A 19,252-nucleotide genomic window follows, 5' to 3' on the forward strand; every position below is an offset into this window, starting at 1 on the left:
GTTTACATAAACTTTGTTAGTATTTGGTAGCATTGCCTTTAAATTGTTTAACTTGGGTCAAACGTTTTGGGTAGCCTTCCACAAGCTCCTCACAATAAGTTGCTGGAATTTTGGCCCATTCCTCCAGACAGAACTGGTGTAACTGAGTCAGGTTTGTAGACCTCCTTGCTCGCACATGCTTTTTCAGTTCTGCCCACAAATTCTCTATTGGATTGAGGTCAGGGCTTTGTGATGGCCACTCCAATACCTTGACTTTTTTGTCCTTAAGCCATTTTGCCACAACTTGTCATTGTCCATTTGGAAGACCCATTTGCGAACAAGCTTTAACTTCATGTCTGATGTCTTGAGATGTTGCTTCAGTATATCCACATCATTTTCCTTCCTCATGATGCCATCTATTTTGTGAAGTGCACCAGTCCCTCCTGCAGCAAAGCACCCCCACAACATGATGCTGCCAACATGATGCTGCCACCATGCTTTACGGTTAGGATGGTGTTCTTCGGCTTGCAAGCCTCACCCTTTTTCCTATGTTTGGCTCTTATGGCCAAACAGTTCAATTTTTGTTTCATCAGACCAGTGGTTTCTTCCTTGCGGAGCAGCCTTTCAGGCAATTTTAATGACTTCAACCTAAGTGTATGTAAACTTCTGACTTCAACTGTATAAGTGATCACATTTTGCACAAAGCCAATGGAGCAAAAACATCTCATTCTCATTACTGTAATGTGAAGAAAAAAAAAAAAAAGAGAGAGATTTAAAAAAAGAAATTGTATTCATACATCACGGTAGTATTTGATGTTCTGCTTTAAATTTATGCTGCTTTAAAAAGAAATGATTGTTTTGTTTGGGTCACAAAACTGTTATGGTGGTCAATATTATATATATATATATATATATATATATATATATATATATATATATATATATATATATATATATATAAAATACATATAGAACCAGTCAAAAGTCAGGATAATTTTTGAAAATTCCCCACATTTTCCCATTTGACTGAAGTGGCCCTTTAAAATCAGAAGTCATTTTAAAATGATCCCGGCGCTTTCCAGCATGTGTAATTCCAGAGTCTAATACTGCCTGAATCTTTCAATCCCTCAGCAGCGGAAACAGGATCAGCTCCAGAATTTCGGCTAGAGGTGCCTGGAGTGACACACAGGGCTTGTGTCTCCATTTAGCCGGTCTGATTTACCCGTCAGACAATAAAGACATGCTGTCTGGATTCCACGCACACACTCGTACGCAATGTTGGCACTGACTCACAGCTGTTAACAAGCTCAGTTTTATCTCTTCACGGCTGAGCTCTGGGTGTCAGACGATGATACATTCAGTTCTAGATTTTTTAATCACACTCCTGACTGAGCGTCTGTCTCATGGCAAAAGATAATTATCAACTAAAAGACAGCAATGAGTGCCAAGGTTATTACGGTTTAGAGTTTTAAAGGGACAGTTCACACAAAAATGACAATTCTGTCATCATTTGTTCACCCTCGCTCAAACTCGTGTGACTTACTCTTTTATGTGGAACACAAAAGGAGATGTTTTAATGAGAATCTCGGTCGATGTTTACAATACAAAGTCAGTTGATACTGATTCACCACTTTAAAGCATAAAAAAATGTGCGTCATATTTTAAGTCTCCTTAAGGCATATGATTTTATTTTAATCATGTTCTCCAAAACATGGACATTAATTTTGGAATTTAGGTCATTTTGCAGTAAAAATCGTAATGTCCATAGAGCAGCTTGTTCACAAATGCTTGTGGCTTAACATTGTTCAACACTAAAAACTGAATTTCTCAGATTAACACACATGCCACTGTGAACAAGTTCTTCCTCATAGTGCTCATGAACGCATAGTCGACAAGTAGCACCTAACAAACATGCAAAATAAATAAATAAATAAATACATAAATTCTACAGCAAATAGTTTTTTAATTGATGACCACATTTGTGGACATTGGGACAAAGTTGTGAAATTTTAAATAATACCAAGCTACAGAAAGTCTTTTAGAAAGTTTTCCATCAAACTGTTTATTATGTTTCCATGAGTGTTGATTATTCATGTTTTTGAGACATTACAAGCTACTTAGGAACAATAAAAAAAATTATATTATTTGACTTGATTCGACTTTTATGTTACAATGTTTTTTCTAATTTGTACTGTCTATGCACTGTCAAATAAACAAGTGATAGCCAGCGCTAAAGCATTTTACCAACCAGAAATTAGCATAATTAATTATGATACAAGTAATGGCCCGCATCGTCCAATCACTGCCAACCATGATAAAATAAAATTATACATTATAAATTCTGAATCTATGCACTGATTACCATTGGGCGTTTTCCAAATGGCATTTTAGCGCCCTTCAAGGGCACGCCACTCGAAAGGTCATTCCAAACAAAAGAAAGGCACTTTCACAAGAGGCTACATTTAAACTGTAATGCCATGCTCCCTTCAGAGTGCCCACATCAAGGCAAAACCCACTATCGGTCGACCTCTAGTTCTGAGACCAGTGCAGACAGACAGCACACTGGAAGTTGTCATTCACTAAATAGGGATAAAGGGAGCATCCTATAGCAAAATGATCTTTTGATCGGAATTTTGGATTTAATGCACTTGGCTGAAAAGGAAAGCTATAAGATGCTCCCTTGATCCCTATTTAGTAAACGACAGTGTGCTGTCTGTCTGCACTGGTCTCAGAACTAGAGGTCGACCGATAGAGGATTTTGCCGATACGGTAACTAAAGTGTTGGGAAAGACCGATAACCGATTAATCGGACTAAAGTTTTTAAAATCGATTTATAGGCAATATAAAACAATTATTCTTTTTTTTTTTACTATGGCGGGCAAAGACAAAGAGTCCAAAATAAATAAAATCCCAGATTCAGTTTTTTGTTCAACCAAAATCAAAATAATATCCTGAAAAAAAAAATGAAGATTTGGTGCATAACGCGGGACTTAAGTAAAAACAAGCCCAGAACACATCTGGGACTCTTATTTTGAAATGACAAAAAAACTATCAGCAACTATCAACATAGATTTGTGCAGATAACCGATAGATCCAAAAAGCACCTATCGGCACCAGTGAATCGGTAAAAGCGATATATCATTCTACCTCTACTCAGAACAGTTCGAAATGCACCTTATTTACATACTAACTCCATATAAAGCCTCTGAAAGTAAAAAGACATTCCTCAATGTGAAAATGCACAGGAAATATAGGATTTCTAATGAAAACCTATTGTGCTATTGTACACATTAGTGATCATTGTGTTTATCAGCGTGGCGTTTCGCGATAAATCGCTCCAATTTTAAAAATAGCATATCGTATGAAGCTAGAGACTCTAATCTTTTGACTCAAACAGGGTTCAATTTAAAAACGTAATTAGGTTTCTTACCAGATGTACTTTTGTTGGCGTTTCTCCCAAAGACAAACTCTGCTGTGATCGGCGCCATGTTGTTTTGTCACATGACACCGAGCGTCAAAAGTTTAACCCATTACTGACAGCACAGAGCCTTCTGAACTGAGATCAGTCAGTTTAAATTGAATTTAAATTATGCGTTGTGTATAACGACGCCAAAATACGACGTCCACGCATGTGTTCACGGGGACACATGAATTTAAAACAAGTTAGTACCCACTGCCATTAAGAGCTGGGTAGTGATACAGATTTCCAGATTCCATTCCTTTCCGATTCACAAGCTCTCGATTCGATTGCGATTTTGATTCATTTTGGGTATATTTCAGTTATAATGTACATTTTTCTTACATATGAAAGAAATTCCCTCTCAGCTAGTGATGTTAATAATACAGGTGACCTTCTAACTAGGTAAATTAGTAAAATATAAATTGTCACATTTAAGCTTTTTTTAAATGTACAAATCCCTGTATTCCATCAATAAATATGATGTCTTGAAATCGCATTCATAATATTACATGTTTATTGTTTACATGCATAAGTATTTACATTGACTTGTAGAGCAAGTGCTAAAATGGTACTGTCTCTTTAAGAATAGCGGCAGTTCAGCAAGCGTCTCACAGAAGTGTTTTGGTTGAGCGCATAATAACGAGAGAGGAGTCGAATGGTTTCTTTATCACATCCATGCTAGGTGTGATTAGGATTAAATTATATTTTTATTTTTTTATTTTTGATCAACAACTGACTGTAAAGAACAGAAAGGATATTAAAAGGGACATTATTCAGTGACAAATGGATTGCGAAATTTGGAATGACGGATCAAGATATTAATTAAAACGTCTTCTTTTGTGTTCCAAGCAAAAAAGGTGGAGTAAATGACAATTTTCATTTTTGGGGGAACTATTATTTTAAAAGTGGCTGGACATGAAGACATGTGGACATGTTGGTGTGTGTTTGTGTGTACTCACTGGCAACTCCTGATGCGAGTCCGTACAGAAGTCCTCCGCCATCTGACTGTGTCTGGAACACATGTGTAGCGGGGGGACATTTCTCCTGTCTGATGAAGTTATACAGCAGAGTCTTCACCAGACGACTTGTCAGAGACAGACTACACACAGAAAAAGAGAGATATGCCTTTAAATATGCTGTCTATTCTGACTAGCATTCCTAAACACCATGCTGAATAGTGGCAGGGTCAGCAGAACAGAAATATCACACGTGTTTCAACAACTTATTTAAGAGACATAATGTCAAAACATTTAGCGATCTATGAGGTGTTACTGAGATCTGAAAATTTTAGGCTCGATGATAAACTCTTTTAAGGTTTATGAGTCACTACTTTAATGTCCTCAGATATGCTAACTCATCACCTCATGCTAGCTGCAGAGTTGATGAGCTAACAAGAGAACTTTAAAAGCTCAGTATCAGCGATGCAAACGAGTCCTGCGGGTGAACTCGAGCAAAGCTCCAGACACGAGCATCTGCTGATTTAATGAGCAGCCTCATTTGCATGTGAAATGGCAGCAGCCTGACTGTTGTCCTTCTGTTAATGCCGGTCAGGGGGCCACAAATTCACACTGCAACAAACGTAATCAGAAAAAAAAAAAAAAACACTGCGGTAGGGAAAAACTTTTAACTTGCACTGGCTCTGGTTCTAAAAGTCAAAAAGTTCAGGACGCATGATTGAATGCATTTACATGCACACCAATACGCTGATAACTATCATAAATCAGCATATTCAGGGGCCTGGGTAGCTCAGCGAGTACAGACACACCCCTAGAGTTCGCGAGTTCAAATCCAGGGCGTGCTGAGTGACTCCAGCCAGGTCTCCTAAGCAACCAAATTGGCCCGGTAGCTAGGGAGGGTAGAGTCACATGGGGTAACCTCCTCGTGGTCGCTATAATGTGGTTTGCTATCAGTGGGGTGTGTGGCGAGTTGTGCGTGGATGCTGAGGTGGATGGCGTGAAGCCTTGACATGCGCTATGTCTCTGCGGTAACGTGCTCAACAAGCCACGTGATAAGATGCGCGGATTGATGGTCTCAGACGCGGAGACAACTGAGATTCGTCCTCCACCACCCGGATTGAGGAGAGTCACTACGCCACCATGAGGACTTAGAGCGCATTGGGAATTGGGCATTCCAAATTGGGGAGAAAAAGCATATTCTAAAAATCTGACAATGCATGAAAAGTGCGTTTACATCAAGTTGAAATAATCAGGTTTCTTCTCTGGTTTAGAAGTCGAGGGTTATGGCCAAAAATCTATGTGTGCCGATCATTTTATGCTACCGTTCTTCAAAGGTTTAAAACATTTAAATGACCTTGCACATTGCCAGCTTAAAAAGCATAATCAGTGTAATAAATTTGGCTTTTCTTCAATTACGCTTCTTCAATGAATTTGAAATATTGAATAACTTATACAATTAGATATCAATTCATTAAGCTGTGTAGTGTATCTATACCTATTAGGGGGCGTTCACACCAATCGTATGGTTTGCATTCATCAGCACTGTTTTTTTAAAGTGCTTTTCAATGTATACATGCACTAGACTAGACAGAAGTATTTTAATGTTGCACTGCATCTCGCTACTTTTAGTGGACCCGCGTGCTATATCACGAAATATGCTTACGCTTAAAATGCTCAAGTCCCCGTATAAGTCAGACATACGAGGTATCATTTGAAAACATAGAATAACATAAACATCACTTCTGCATTTATGTTACTTAAAAAAACTAAATATGGCTTTAAAATATCAGCATTGCAAATAAGCACCACCTAGAGGTTATGTGATAGAAATATTACTTTGAATATAAAAGTCTTTCAAATAGCACTTAAATAGACAAATCATATATCAAACTAAAGCTCTCACTCTCAGGAATGTGACTGTACAGTTGATTTTGTTGCACTAATACCACAGTTTAAAAGATTTTCAAAAGAATCAAAGTGAAATATGATATTTGTAAGACATCAAATACAAACGTCTCTTTTATGCACCGATCACTGCTGCTGTAAGCCCCAAATAGCTAAAAACGTATAACTGCTTTTACCTTAGGCAGTTCTCTAAAAAATGAGCCATTGTTTACTTGTCTGTGAGCTTGTTTGTGTGAATAATCCAATGTTATATCTTAGATGTCCAGAACAAAATATGCAGTCCCATAGGAAAAGCATGCTAAACAAATAGTATGTGTAAAAATGGTGAGCTTTTAAATTTGAGTGTGACTTCAGATTCTTCAGAGTTGAAGTTCAGAAGCAGTGTCAAGTTAAAAAGAACGTCAGGTTTAAAACGTCTCGAGACATCTAGCTTTTTTTTTTTTAGCACTCCCGAGTTTATCTTTACCCATTTCTGAGTTTCGTTCCATATTTTATGGCATAAATAAAATATTTGAAATAACAGATGCATTTAATACTAACTAATAAAACAGTCTGAGAACTCACCCCACACTTCATTGTGCAACTTGAAGATCACGTCTAGCTTTTAATGCAATGACATGTTTGGTTGAAACAGACCCTCATTAATATTAAAATAAAAATGAACAATACCAGCCTTGACACATTATCAGCAGTACTAAGTACGAATCAATTCAGTAACGCGTGCGTACTGTCTGACGAACAGCGGCTGCTTTTGACGCTCACATACGTATTTATGTTCACTTCACAAGAATGTGGCATGGCGCATGAAGTCAATTGCATTTCTCGGTCAAAAGACAATTGGTTCGTCGTATGTGAATGTAAACAGGCAGGATATGTGTCAAAATATTTACATTTGCATAATAATTCCAACATGTTCATGAATGATGCATTACACACAACTGCAATAGAAACGCTGAATGCAAAACATTGATATTAGCATTAAGCAACCTGGTTCCTTGTCAAAATAGAATGAAATCATATTTTTACCTGCAATAAACAGATATTTTAAAGCTCTGGCAGGTTGCGCAGCCTAACAATAACGTTATAGAAAGACCAGCATTAGGAATGCCCATTAGTGACCAACAGTATAGCGATCAGTGATAAAATCATGGTCAGTGTGAACGATGCTTTACTCACCATCGTCCTTTGGTCAGGCAGCTGTAAATAAGCCCCTCCCTCAGAATCTCCTTATGGAAGAGCTGAAAGGACAACAGCACCAGTAGGGTGGTCACTGCTTCAAACAGGATGTTGTAGGTGATGTCCCTATGACAACAGGCAAATACAGGGCAAGGTAAGAGCTGGATATTAAAATATTATAATATTAATATTAAAAACAGAGATTCATGTTGTCAGTATATGAAGCTGGGCATTATACAGCATTTATCAGCTATTTTGCAATGGCATCAAACAAACAAAAAAACATTTCTGATTCATTTTTGGCTCAACAAATGGTGTCAGTGTGGGACAGGACCCTCTGTTTGGACAACCAATGGAAGAAGGGGGACGTTTTTTGCAATTTGGTGACACTAGTAGCACAGAAATGACATACGTTGCCTTAGTTATCATTCAGAAAATTCACAATATAGCAGTTTAGGCATGAACAGAGGTATTAGAGTAAAATGAACTCTTTGCCCCCTTTTTTCTCCAAACACACATACTTAGAAACATCAATAGAACAAACTCTCTCTCTCTCTCTATTGTTCCTTGTTTCCTTCCTCAGATGTCTCACTTAACATTAACTTCCCATTGCTGTGATGTCACTTGGCATGAATCCCTTTCACTTTCACACACACACACACACACACCACACACACACACCACACACCACACACCACACACCACACACCACACACACACACACACACACACACACACACACCACACACACCACACACACCACACACACCACACACACACACACACACACACACACACACACACACACACACACACACACACACACACAGTTTCCTGTTGGATTCTGGTTTTGCTGCAGGGAACCAACGCAAATGCATTTTAGTGTTCAAAAACATTTCAGAAGTCTTTGCATAAATGATAGATGATAGTGTTTATAATAATGAATTTCTTATAATAAGATAATTTCTTTGTGCCTTTTTGTTTCTTTATTCAGCTTCCTGATTTCTGTTCTCTCACTGGAGCATTTTGTGTGCACTGCATTCTGATTGGCAAGATCTCATCAATGTGCAAAAAGATGTGCACCAAAAAATGTTTTTTTTTTTTCACCCAATTTGGAATCCTCAATTCCCAGTGTGCTTTTTTTAAGTCCTCGTGGTGGTGTAGTGATTCGCCTCAATCCGGGTGGCGGAGGACGAATCCCAGTTGCCTCCGCGTCTGAGACCGTCAACCCGCGCATCTTATCACGTGGCTTGTTGAGCGCATTACCGTGGAGACATAGCACGTGTGGAGGCTTTACGCCATCCACCGCGGCATTCACGCTCAACTCACCATGCACCCCACTGAGAACGAACCACATTATAGCGACCACAAGGAGGTTACCCCATGTGACTCTACCCTCCCTAGCAACCGGGCCAGTTTGGTTGCTTAGGAGATCTGGCTGGAGTCACTCAGCACGCCCTGGGATTCGAACTAGCGAACCCCAGGGGTGGTAGCCAGCGTATTTTACCACTGAGCTACCCAGGCCCTGCACCAATCATTTTTAATGATTACTGCCCAAGTTAGCAGTTCAGATGTGCATTTGATTCAGTAATTCAATTTATTTTTTTTTTTTTTTTTTTTTTTTTTTAAGTACTTTACAAATAAAACATATTTCTGGTAGTAGTAAAGGCATTGTACGCCTACTGTTGTGCTGAACTAAAGCAAAAAAATGCATGAACACACAATTGGCCTAATGTAACATTGCACTTAACTTATTGTTACATAACATATTACATAATTTATCATATCAAGTTTATGATGCTGTATAAATGTAGCCAATTCTTTCTTAAAGGTGCAGTATGTAAGAATTTTCATGTAATATTCGCCCTTTTTTTGCCAATGTGTGAACGACTTGTAACATAACTTAAAAAATGAGCCCTTCCCGGACTTCCTAGGTTGCCTATTAAAGCCTGTAGACTGATTTTCATGCGAAGGGAGCGGGTCGCTTTTCTGCGTCTCTTTGTACGTTACATCACTGTTTTGGTCGATGCTCGCTCGCGTCCCTATGGAGTGTGTGCGCGCTCACGAGCAACAGGCTGCAGTTCACGTAGCGGCCACAGGTGTCACTAATAACAAGGGTTTCTGAATATTACATACAGCACCTTTAATTGAAAAGTTAATTCCTTTACTTTGATTCTTCCCGTCGGGAAAAAACCCCGACTTGATATTCGAGCAAAACCGTGAAAGTGAAAATGTCAACAGTATGGTAACCATCTGTAAACCATTATATCCCTATTGGTATCTGAAAGCATAATCAAATTTGCAGAAAATATGTATATTTTTAATATAACAAACACATAAAGAGGCACAGGATGTGTAGAACTTTGTAAATGACGGCCGTTTGAATTCTGCGGAAATCTGTCGAGCTTTCTGCGGAGTACTGCGTGCACAGATTCAGTGAGGTCTTGGAATAACCAACAGTAAAGGCCTGTGCACACCAAACGCAAATGTTCGCGTTCTTGTCATGATCAACATGTTGAACAGAAACAATAAATTCCTAACAAGCTATTCTCACCTGGAGCGAACATTCGCGCCGCGACAAAGCGAAGCTTTTTCTTTTTTCTCGGTGTGTCGATGTGGATTGTCTTCATAATTTATTCCATACTGCTGCATTGTTTGGCCTTTGCATTTAACCTTACTGTGAGTTCTCTTACTGTATATCTTTAATATGATATACAGTATACTGCGCCATGATATACATTTTGATTACCAAAAACAAAATCTTTATTGCGGTGCCATTTTAAATAGTCGTTAGCAGTATTAAAGTATCTAATAATGGGTCACACTGAAGATGGACTTTGTTGGGTGAGATTTGTGTTTTAAGCTTGCACTCTGAGCGTTTAAATTTCGTTTAATTAGAAACGTCGATTCTTTCTAATCACCCCTCAGACTGTGTATTCCTGATAATACTGTCAGTCAACTTGTCCAGCAGGTGAACTGAAATAGTTTGTGAAGTGTCTCTCTCATTGAGCAAATCAACAACACACTAGTTATCGCTGCTTCAGCTGGTAGAGAGATGCGTTTTAGTTTTTCGAACTGCTCGCTAGAGAAGCATTTGCTTTTCTTATTTGTTTTGCAGAATTGTCAAGTGGTTATTTCTTCTCGCCCGGTGATGGGTGGAGGGCGGACCACCTCAAAGGTGCATTGAGGCACCTACCGTACAGGGGTAAAACTGCTTGTCAATTAGCGCCACCTATTGTGAAGGCGTGAATGTGGTAATGGCGAATATTCGCTTCGCTTTCTACAGGAAAGGGCCATTCGCCTCTCATAATCGCAGCACGTTTGGTGTGAAAAGGCCTCAAGACAGTGAGTTCAATCAGTGAGTCGGTCAGTTGAAAACGCAGAATTTGACTGACACTGATTCGCAAATTAGTTCGACATATTTATAACAAAGAATCAGGTTGTAAGAGCAATGTGTTCACAGAACTGACTGCATGTTCACTGACGCATACACCATATCAACCACCACAAGGGACGAATGTGTTGTGAATTTATTATTTCGCAGGAGTTTGTTTTTCTCGTGTCTGTGTGTATTTTTAGCTCAAGTTCAATTTCAACCTGAATACCCCAATAATCGAGATCCAAAACATCATCCTATGAAGTAAAAGTGTTTGTGCATATCAAGTTATTTTATTCCTTGTTTTGATCAGTGTGGTAATTTGAGCACAATTCACAATATCCTCCAAAACAGTGTGATAAGAATCCTGTCTCCGGCTACAGAATAACTGAAAACACGTACAGTATGAAACAGTGAGCAAGGCCTCTAAATGTGACCTGAGCCTGACTTCTCTCGGTCAGCACGTAGCAAGGAAACGAGACAAACGGCAACAAAAACAGACACGGCACAACAACAGCAGTCTGAACTCTGTTACAATACACAGCTACGCAATCCACTATAAGCGAGCCAGCAACAATTACACACACAGAGAGAGAATTAACCTTTACATTCAAACCCACTGAACATGAATGGTGTCGACGTGAGGTTTCTCACACCCTCAGGTAGTTTTCTTTTAATTTTTTAATCTATTGTTCATGCATATAGTTTGATGCAAGTGATAAGCTATTTATATACATACAGTATATCTATATATACAGTACTTGAACCCTTTGGAATTAGCTGGTTTTCTGCATTAATTGGTCATAAAATGAGATCTCATCTTCATCAAAGTCACATGCATAGAAAAACAATGTGCTTAAGCTAACAACACACAAACAATTATAATTTTTCTTGTCTTTATTGAAAACATCCAATTGAACCCTTGAATTTAATAACTGGTTGATCATCATTTGGCAGCAATAATGATAATAATTCCTTACATTCATACACCAGTCAGCCACAACATTAAAACCACCTGCCTAATATTGTGTAGGTCCCCCTCGTGCCACCAAAACAGCGCCAACCTGCATCTCAGAATAGCATTCAGAGGTTATATTCTTCTCACCACAATTGTACAGAGCGGTTATCTGAGTTACCGTAGACTTTGTAAGCTCGAACCAGTCTGGTCACTGGTCACATGACCTCTCTCATCAACAAGGCGTTTCCATCCGCAGAACTGCTGCTCACTGCTTTTGTTTTTGGCACCATTCGGAGTAAATTCTAGAGACTGTTGTGTGTGAAAATCCCAGGAGATCATCAGTTACAGAAATACTCAAACCAGCCCATCTGGCACAATTGATTGTAGGTCTTCCGAGATCTCTTTTTTGCGAGGCACGGTCCATGGCAGATGCTTCTTGTGAACAGCATACTCAAAATGTTTGAGTGCTTTTTATAGGTCAAAGTAGCTGTAACCCACACCTCCAACCTGGTTTCATTAACTGGATGCCAGGTTTGCCAACTCCTGACTAATTATCTTTGTTGACGTCATTAGCCTACGGGTTCACATACGCTTTCCAACCTACACTGTAAAGGTTTGAATGATGTACAAGAACAATACAATAATTTGTGTTATTAGTTAAAACAGATTCAGTTAATTATTGTAACAGATGATTATAACAAATTTATTCATAAATGCAGCTAATTAATAATAATTGTATTTATTTATCACAAGTTATACATTTGCACATATACAGTGAAATTCTTTTTTTTCACATATCCCAGCTAAGCTGGGGTCAGAGTGCAGGGTCAGCCATGATACAGCGCCCCTGGAGCAGATAGGGTCAAGGGCCTTGCTCAAGGGCCAAACAGTGGCATCTTGGCAGTGCTGGGGCTTGAACCCCCAACCTTCTGATCAGTAACCCAGAGCCTTAACCGCTGAGCCACCACTGCCTCCCAGTAATTCCAAAGGATTCGCATACTTTTCCTTGCCACTGCATATCAATTGTAATTTTGACCACCCCTGCTCAGTAAATATACTGATCCATAGCATTTCATATTTTGGCTTTCATCATCATTTATGTAAAAAAAAGAAAATTTGAGCCAGAGACTTCTGGCTGAGCTGACACGGAATGACCCATCGTTTATTACATCGTTTATTTTGAATGTCATTGGAATTCATTTCTACGATATAATTTCACATCCTTAACTTAATGAAAAACTTTTTGAAAAAATTCATTTGTGTGCGAAAACAATGACAGTGACTACTCATTGTGAGTCAGAGTTGACCTTCACACATAAAACAAAAACACAGTCCCATCACATACAGTATCACGAAAATAACACACACCCTATCATGCTGAGACATACTTTATCACTTAGCATTTGCAAGGCGGAGAAATCCATATCAAAACAAACAAACACTCACTCTCTCTCTCTCTCTCACACACACACACACACACACACACACACACAGTTTCTTTGGTACTCACAGAAGTGGCACTTCAACGATGAGATGCACCAAATGACAGACCAGCTCCTCCAAAAGATCTTCACAGCTAGACTCTACATAAATAAACATGATTCTATGAGAATGTTCTTCTTGTTTGTCAGAGTGAGACTACTTATGGCAGCATATTAATGATGTTTTTTGCTTGGCTGTACGAAAAACAAAAGAGTGTGTGTATCTGTGTCATTAACCTCTTCAACTCTGCAGACTCACCGGAGGGTCCAAAAGTGGGTGCATTTTCACGAATAAAATTTACGCTTAAAATGTTCAAGTCTCCGAACACATAATTCAGGCGTATGTAGTAACGTTTGAAAGCTTAGAATTTTAACTTTTCATAGGTAACCCAAAATAACAAAATAAGGCCTGAAAATATTTGTGTCGCAAATCAGCGCCACCTACAGCTCATGTGGTAGAAATATCAGAATCAGAATGAGTTTTATTGCCAAGTATGCTTACACATACAAGGAATTTGTCTTGGTGACAGAAGCTTCCAGTGCACAAACAACACAACAAAAAATTAGACAAACTTTTGGCAATTGTTCCACAGTATGTGTGAATGGTGAGCTTTTAAATTTGAGAGGGAAACATTTTGGGTGGCAGAAAATGCCCCAAAGTTGAAGAGGTTAAAGAATTCCAGTGTACAGACGAATTGACTCTAAGTCTGTAGTTCTTGTATACTAGTTTTGTGCAGGTGTGTCACTCTAATTGTCAGAGAATTTCACATACTGTATAAAAATGAAAGAAAGTGTAGGGTTAGGCTTTGTATTGGTCTGTACTTACTGTAATTAGCTTGAAATAAAAACAAGAGAATGATGCAAGTACAAAAGTGTGTGTGTTACCGTAGGTGCCTGGCACCCTCTCCTGGTAGGTGAACTGTAAGTGCAGCTCTTCCTCGTTTATTTCTCTGATGAAGACCTTCAGTAGACAGCGCACCAAGAACAAAGCATTATGGGCCTGCCAGATAAACAACTGACTGCAGAGAGAGAAAAAGAGAATATATTTGAGATAATTACTGACCTACAGCAGCATGTGAACGGCAGCAGAGCATCTCACACACCCTGTGGTTCTGAGCCACGCTTCCTCAAACTCTCTCAAAACTCACACACACTGCTTCACCCTATCAGTGGTTTCCAACCAAACACACAATATAGAAGAAGCGGGTCACTCCCTGGTCTTCATTTATGCCAAAGTGACACTTTCACTAACCATCTGACTATAAACATCAGCTTTGGCGGTGGTGCTGTGTGTGTGAGAGATGCTCTGGGCTGCTGGTATTCTCATGGGAACATCATATCACAGAACATCTGAATGCATCATGAGTGATTAGTGAATGTGTTATAACGTTGGGAAACATCTGTGTGGGAAAGAGTTTTTTTTAAAGACTCTCAGTTCTCTGAGAAACACAGATAGTATCTGAAATCCTATTCAAAAAGCTTTTAAATCAAAGTAATGGTTTATTAAAAATTATTTATTATTATTTCAATTATATAAATATTAGCAATTAGGGCAGCACAATTAATCACAATTAAATCACGATACAAGCATGACCGCTTTTTATTTGCATCTTTTTTATTATCCCCTTTTCTCCCAATTTGGAATGCCCAATTCCCACTACATAGTAGGTCCTCGTGGTGGCGCGGTTACTCACCTCAATCCGGGTGGCGAGTATCAATAGCATTTCTAGATGCTATGGATTGCCTCCGCTTCTGAGACCGTCAATCCGCGCATCTTATCACGTGACTCGTTGTGCATGACACCACGGAGACTCACAGCATGTGGAGGCTCATGCTACTCTCTGTGATCCACGCGCAACTTACCACACGCCCCATTGAGAGCGAGTACCACTAATCGCGACCACAAGGAGGTTACCCCATGTGACTCTACCCTCCCTAGCAACCGGGCCAATTTGGTTGCTTAGGAGACCTAGGTGGAGTCACTTAGCACGCCCTGGATTCAAACTCGAGACTCCAGGGGTGGTAGTCAGCGTCAATACTCGCTGAGCTACCCAGGCCCCAAGCATGAGCGTTTTTTAAGATTTTGGGTCTTGTGTTCAGAGAAGGAATTACAGGGAGACATTATGCTGGTAATATTTTAGGTCTACGAGTAGAAAATTATTTAAAAAGCCATTAAAAAAAATCGGTGATTTGCTTTTGTTTAGGTATGTAAACATTTCTGCCGAAAGAGCCCGACAAAAGTTAATTGTGTGAATAGCAAAAATTTGTCCCCGATTTTTGAGGGTTTAGTGATTCTCCTTGTTTTGTCAGTGTTTTTGGTGTGAACAGACTTTAAAAGAAAGTTCCAGGTTCAATAAATCATGGTAAGCTCAACTGACAGCATTTGTGGCACAATGCTAATTTAATAATAATAATTTAAAAAAAAACTACAAAAAAAAAAAGAAGCAAAAATCACAGGTTCAGTAAAGGTCTTTCAATGGAAGTGAACACAGTTTTAAAAGTATGGCCACAATATGTAGCATGATTTTAGTGTGATAAAATCAGGGATTTAATGGCATTACAGCATTTCACCAGATCACAGGGTTTACATTCAATACGTCATCATGACAACAAGTTGTAATATTGCATATAACTTTACACAGATAAGGTTAGTAATGATTTTATCACACTAAAATCATATTAACACTTACAAAGTTTACATCTTGTGGCTATACATTTGAAACTGTGTATTTTAAAGTTTATGGGCTGAACCCCATTCACTTCCATTGCAAGTGCCTCACAGTAAATGCAGTCTTTGCTTTTTTTAAATACACGAAGGATGAGTCTAAATATTTTTGGTGGTAATCAACATAATGTCACAAATGCTCTTGATTGAGCTTGTATCATATAGTATATAATATAGTGTAGTATAACTTGCATTGAACCTAGAACATTCATATAATCTATTCAACTTTATTTGAATAAATTCTCAGTGAGAAAGAAACCCTAATGTCCTTCAACTTTCCTGCAATAAATGTTTCAGATATGTATTCAAAATAATCAGTTTTGTGATTACAAATATATATAAACCCATCATACATGAGGAGGAGTTGTGTGACTTACTCTTGGCATTCTGTGGAAATCTTCAGTTCTTTGGTTCTGCTGAGAAAAACTCTCACCAACGCCCCGAAGTTACCCGACCTGGGGTTGTTCTGAACTGCAAAGGGCACAAACAGATCATTATAGACACCAAACAGCAGTGTTTCATCTTAATAAGCCAGGGCACTAAATCAGCACACATGTGCATGCACAATACTGACTGCAGAGTAATAATTTGAATCATGTGAATTGATGCAGACACACACTAAAATGACAGAGCTTTATTTGAAAGAACAGTGGGTCTGTAATCAGCATGTGTCTCTATGTACAGATTGATGGGTGAGGACCTGAAACAGCAGTCAATTAATCATAAAAACACACATTATACATACTGAGAGTCTTAGCCAGAGGAACAACAGCTTCTTCCAAGAGTTTAGCATCAGCACTTTGAAGACAGAAAAAGAGAGACAGATTATTTATTTACTCCTTTAGGAGATGAGATGTATCATTTAGTAATAATGTCAACAGGTTCAATTAGTCTGCCAATATTTGGCAGTTTTGATATCACCAGCATCAGCTAATAACTATGCCTTATTGGCTTATTAACAAAAATATTAACTTACTATTCAGAAATGTTTTCACATCAATCTACACTCCATACCCCATAATGACAAAGCAAAAAAAAAAAAAAAAAAAAAAAAAAAAAAAAAACACGATTTTGGTAACTCTGCAAATTTATAAAAAAGAAAAAACTGAAGTATCACACTGACGTAAGTATTCAGACCCATTGCTATGAAACATGAAATTTAGCTCAGGTGCATCCCATTTCTCTGGATCATCTTTGAGATGTTTCTACACTTTGATTGGAGTCCATCTGTGGCAAATTCAATTGATTGGACATGACTTGGAAAGGCACACACCTGTCTATATAAGGTCGTACAGCTGAAAATGCATATCAGAGCAAAAACCAAGCCATGAGGTCAAAGGAACTTCCTGCAGAGCTCAGAGACAGGATTGTGTCAAGGCACAGATCTGGGGAAGGCTACAAAACAATTTGGGCTGCACTGAAGGTTCCCAAGAGCACAGTGACCTCCATAATTGGAAGTTTGGAACAACCAGGACTTTTATAGAGCCGGACGCCAGGTCAAACTGAGCAATCGGCAGAGAAGGGCCTTGGTAAGAGAGGTGACAAAGAACCCGATGGTCACTCTGGTTGAGCTCCAGAGATCATGTGTGGAGATGGGAGAAACTTGCAGAAGGACAACCATCACTACAACACTCCACCAATCTGGGCTTTATGGCAGAGTGGCCAGACCGAAGCCTCTCCTCAGTGCAAGACACATGAAAACACCTAAAGGACTCTCAAACTGTGCGAAACAAGATTCTCTGGTCTGATGAAACAAAGATTGAACTGTTTGGCCTCAATTCCATGTGTCATGTCTGGAGGAAACCAGGCACCACTCATCACTAGGGGTGTAACGATCCATCGATCCAATAACCAACGATCCAGTGTTATTGATACAATGCGTAAATATCGATATAGACATTTTTTTTTTTTAAGATGTACCTTTATTTTAATACTCTCATGTCAGCGACGTCCGTACGCATTTCCGTGAGGCGATGAAGCAACCTTATTACATTCATTTGACTTTATGAGCACTAAATATGCTTTTCATGTGGGACACGGATGTGTGCGGGGTCTGTAAAGCCAAATTGCGCTCTGCTATCCGTACGCGCGCGTCAACCGGGCTTCTCACAAAACACGAGCTCCAGACCAGTGACAGGATCAGTGTGAGCACGTCAACCGGGCACTCCTTAAAATGTGAGCTTTCATGACAAACGCAGAGAGGTTCGTATGTGTGATTAATTCGGGCTTCCATCGATATCATTGCACATGCGACCCATTTGAATTTTACATGAGAATTTGCTATTTGAAGTACCATGGAGAAGTTCAACCATCATGTGAAACATCTTGACAACGTCGACATTCTGAACAGCACTAATGAGGGAAATAGAAACATCTGCTCAGCTCCAGCATCAGTTATAAGACTTTACACATCTACACATCAACACCTTTACTAACATTTATCCCAGTTAACCGTAACAGAATTTTTCATTACAACTGTGGAAGTTGTAGCCAAGAAAACCACGGATAGCACGGATAGTTGGAAACAAGTCATGGGTTTATATTATTATCTGTATAATTTTTTTCAACATCTGAAGTGCCTTATTTTGTTGTGGATGTCCCAATGTGGATACTAAATTTGCACTTTTCAGAGAGCTCAATAAAATATTCAAATTATATTTGGGTTGCATTTGAGGGCAAAATAAAATAAAAAATACAAATTGTAATTGATTGTGTAAAACAGGCACATAATATCGGAATATCAATTGCAGGGCCCTGAATCGAATCAAATTGTATTGTGACAGACTTAAGTAACTGCAAATATCGGATCACAGGCCAAGAGAATCGATACAAGATCGTATCGTGATGAATTATCCGATTCACACCCCTACTCAGCACCTGTGCAATATCATCCCAACAGTGAAGCATGGTGGTGGTAGTATCATGCTGTGGAGGTGTTTATCAGCAGCAGGGACTGGGGAACTGGTCAGGGTTGAAGGAAAGCTGATTGCAGCAAAATAAAGAGATATCATTAATGAAAACCTGGTCAAGAGCGCTCAGGACCTCAGACATCTTCCAACAGGACAATGACCCTAAACACACAGCCAAAACAACACAAGAGTGGCTTAGGGACAACTCTGTGAACGTCCTTGAGTGGACCAGCCAGAGCCAATCGAACATCTCTGGAGAGACCTGAAAATGGCAATCCACTGACGGTCCCCATCCAACCTGATGGGGACCGTCAGAGGATCTGCAGA

At 39.1% G+C, this 19,252-nt stretch overlaps 2 protein-coding genes across 3 annotated transcripts in view; both read right to left on the reverse strand.

The window, feature by feature from the left end:
* Positions 1-19,252, reverse strand: part of LOC127429243 (dymeclin-like) — an 88,215-nt gene that overhangs the window by 56,083 nt on the left and 12,880 nt on the right. For both annotated transcript variants that reach the window (XM_051678164.1, XM_051678165.1), the window contains exons 3-8: positions 16,762-16,814; positions 16,394-16,487; positions 14,177-14,310; positions 13,321-13,393; positions 7,477-7,602; positions 4,399-4,538 (exon numbers count right to left, since the gene is read on the reverse strand). In XM_051678164.1, coding sequence (XP_051534124.1) covers positions 4,399-4,538; positions 7,477-7,602; positions 13,321-13,393; positions 14,177-14,310; positions 16,394-16,487; positions 16,762-16,814 — 620 coding nt within the window. The remainder of the gene's footprint in view (positions 1-4,398; positions 4,539-7,476; positions 7,603-13,320; positions 13,394-14,176; positions 14,311-16,393; positions 16,488-16,761; positions 16,815-19,252) is intronic.
* The window catches only part of LOC127429268 (secretory carrier-associated membrane protein 1-like), a 129,543-nt gene continuing 115,585 nt past the window's right edge, over positions 5,295-19,252 (reverse strand). The window contains exon 10 of the transcript XR_007895251.1: positions 5,295-5,314. The gene's annotated coding sequence lies outside the window, so the exon portion shown is untranslated. The remainder of the gene's footprint in view (positions 5,315-19,252) is intronic.

Source organism: Myxocyprinus asiaticus, chromosome 38 (assembly GCF_019703515.2).
Source record: "Myxocyprinus asiaticus isolate MX2 ecotype Aquarium Trade chromosome 38, UBuf_Myxa_2, whole genome shotgun sequence".
Lineage (NCBI taxonomy): Eukaryota > Metazoa > Chordata > Actinopteri > Cypriniformes > Catostomidae > Myxocyprinus > Myxocyprinus asiaticus.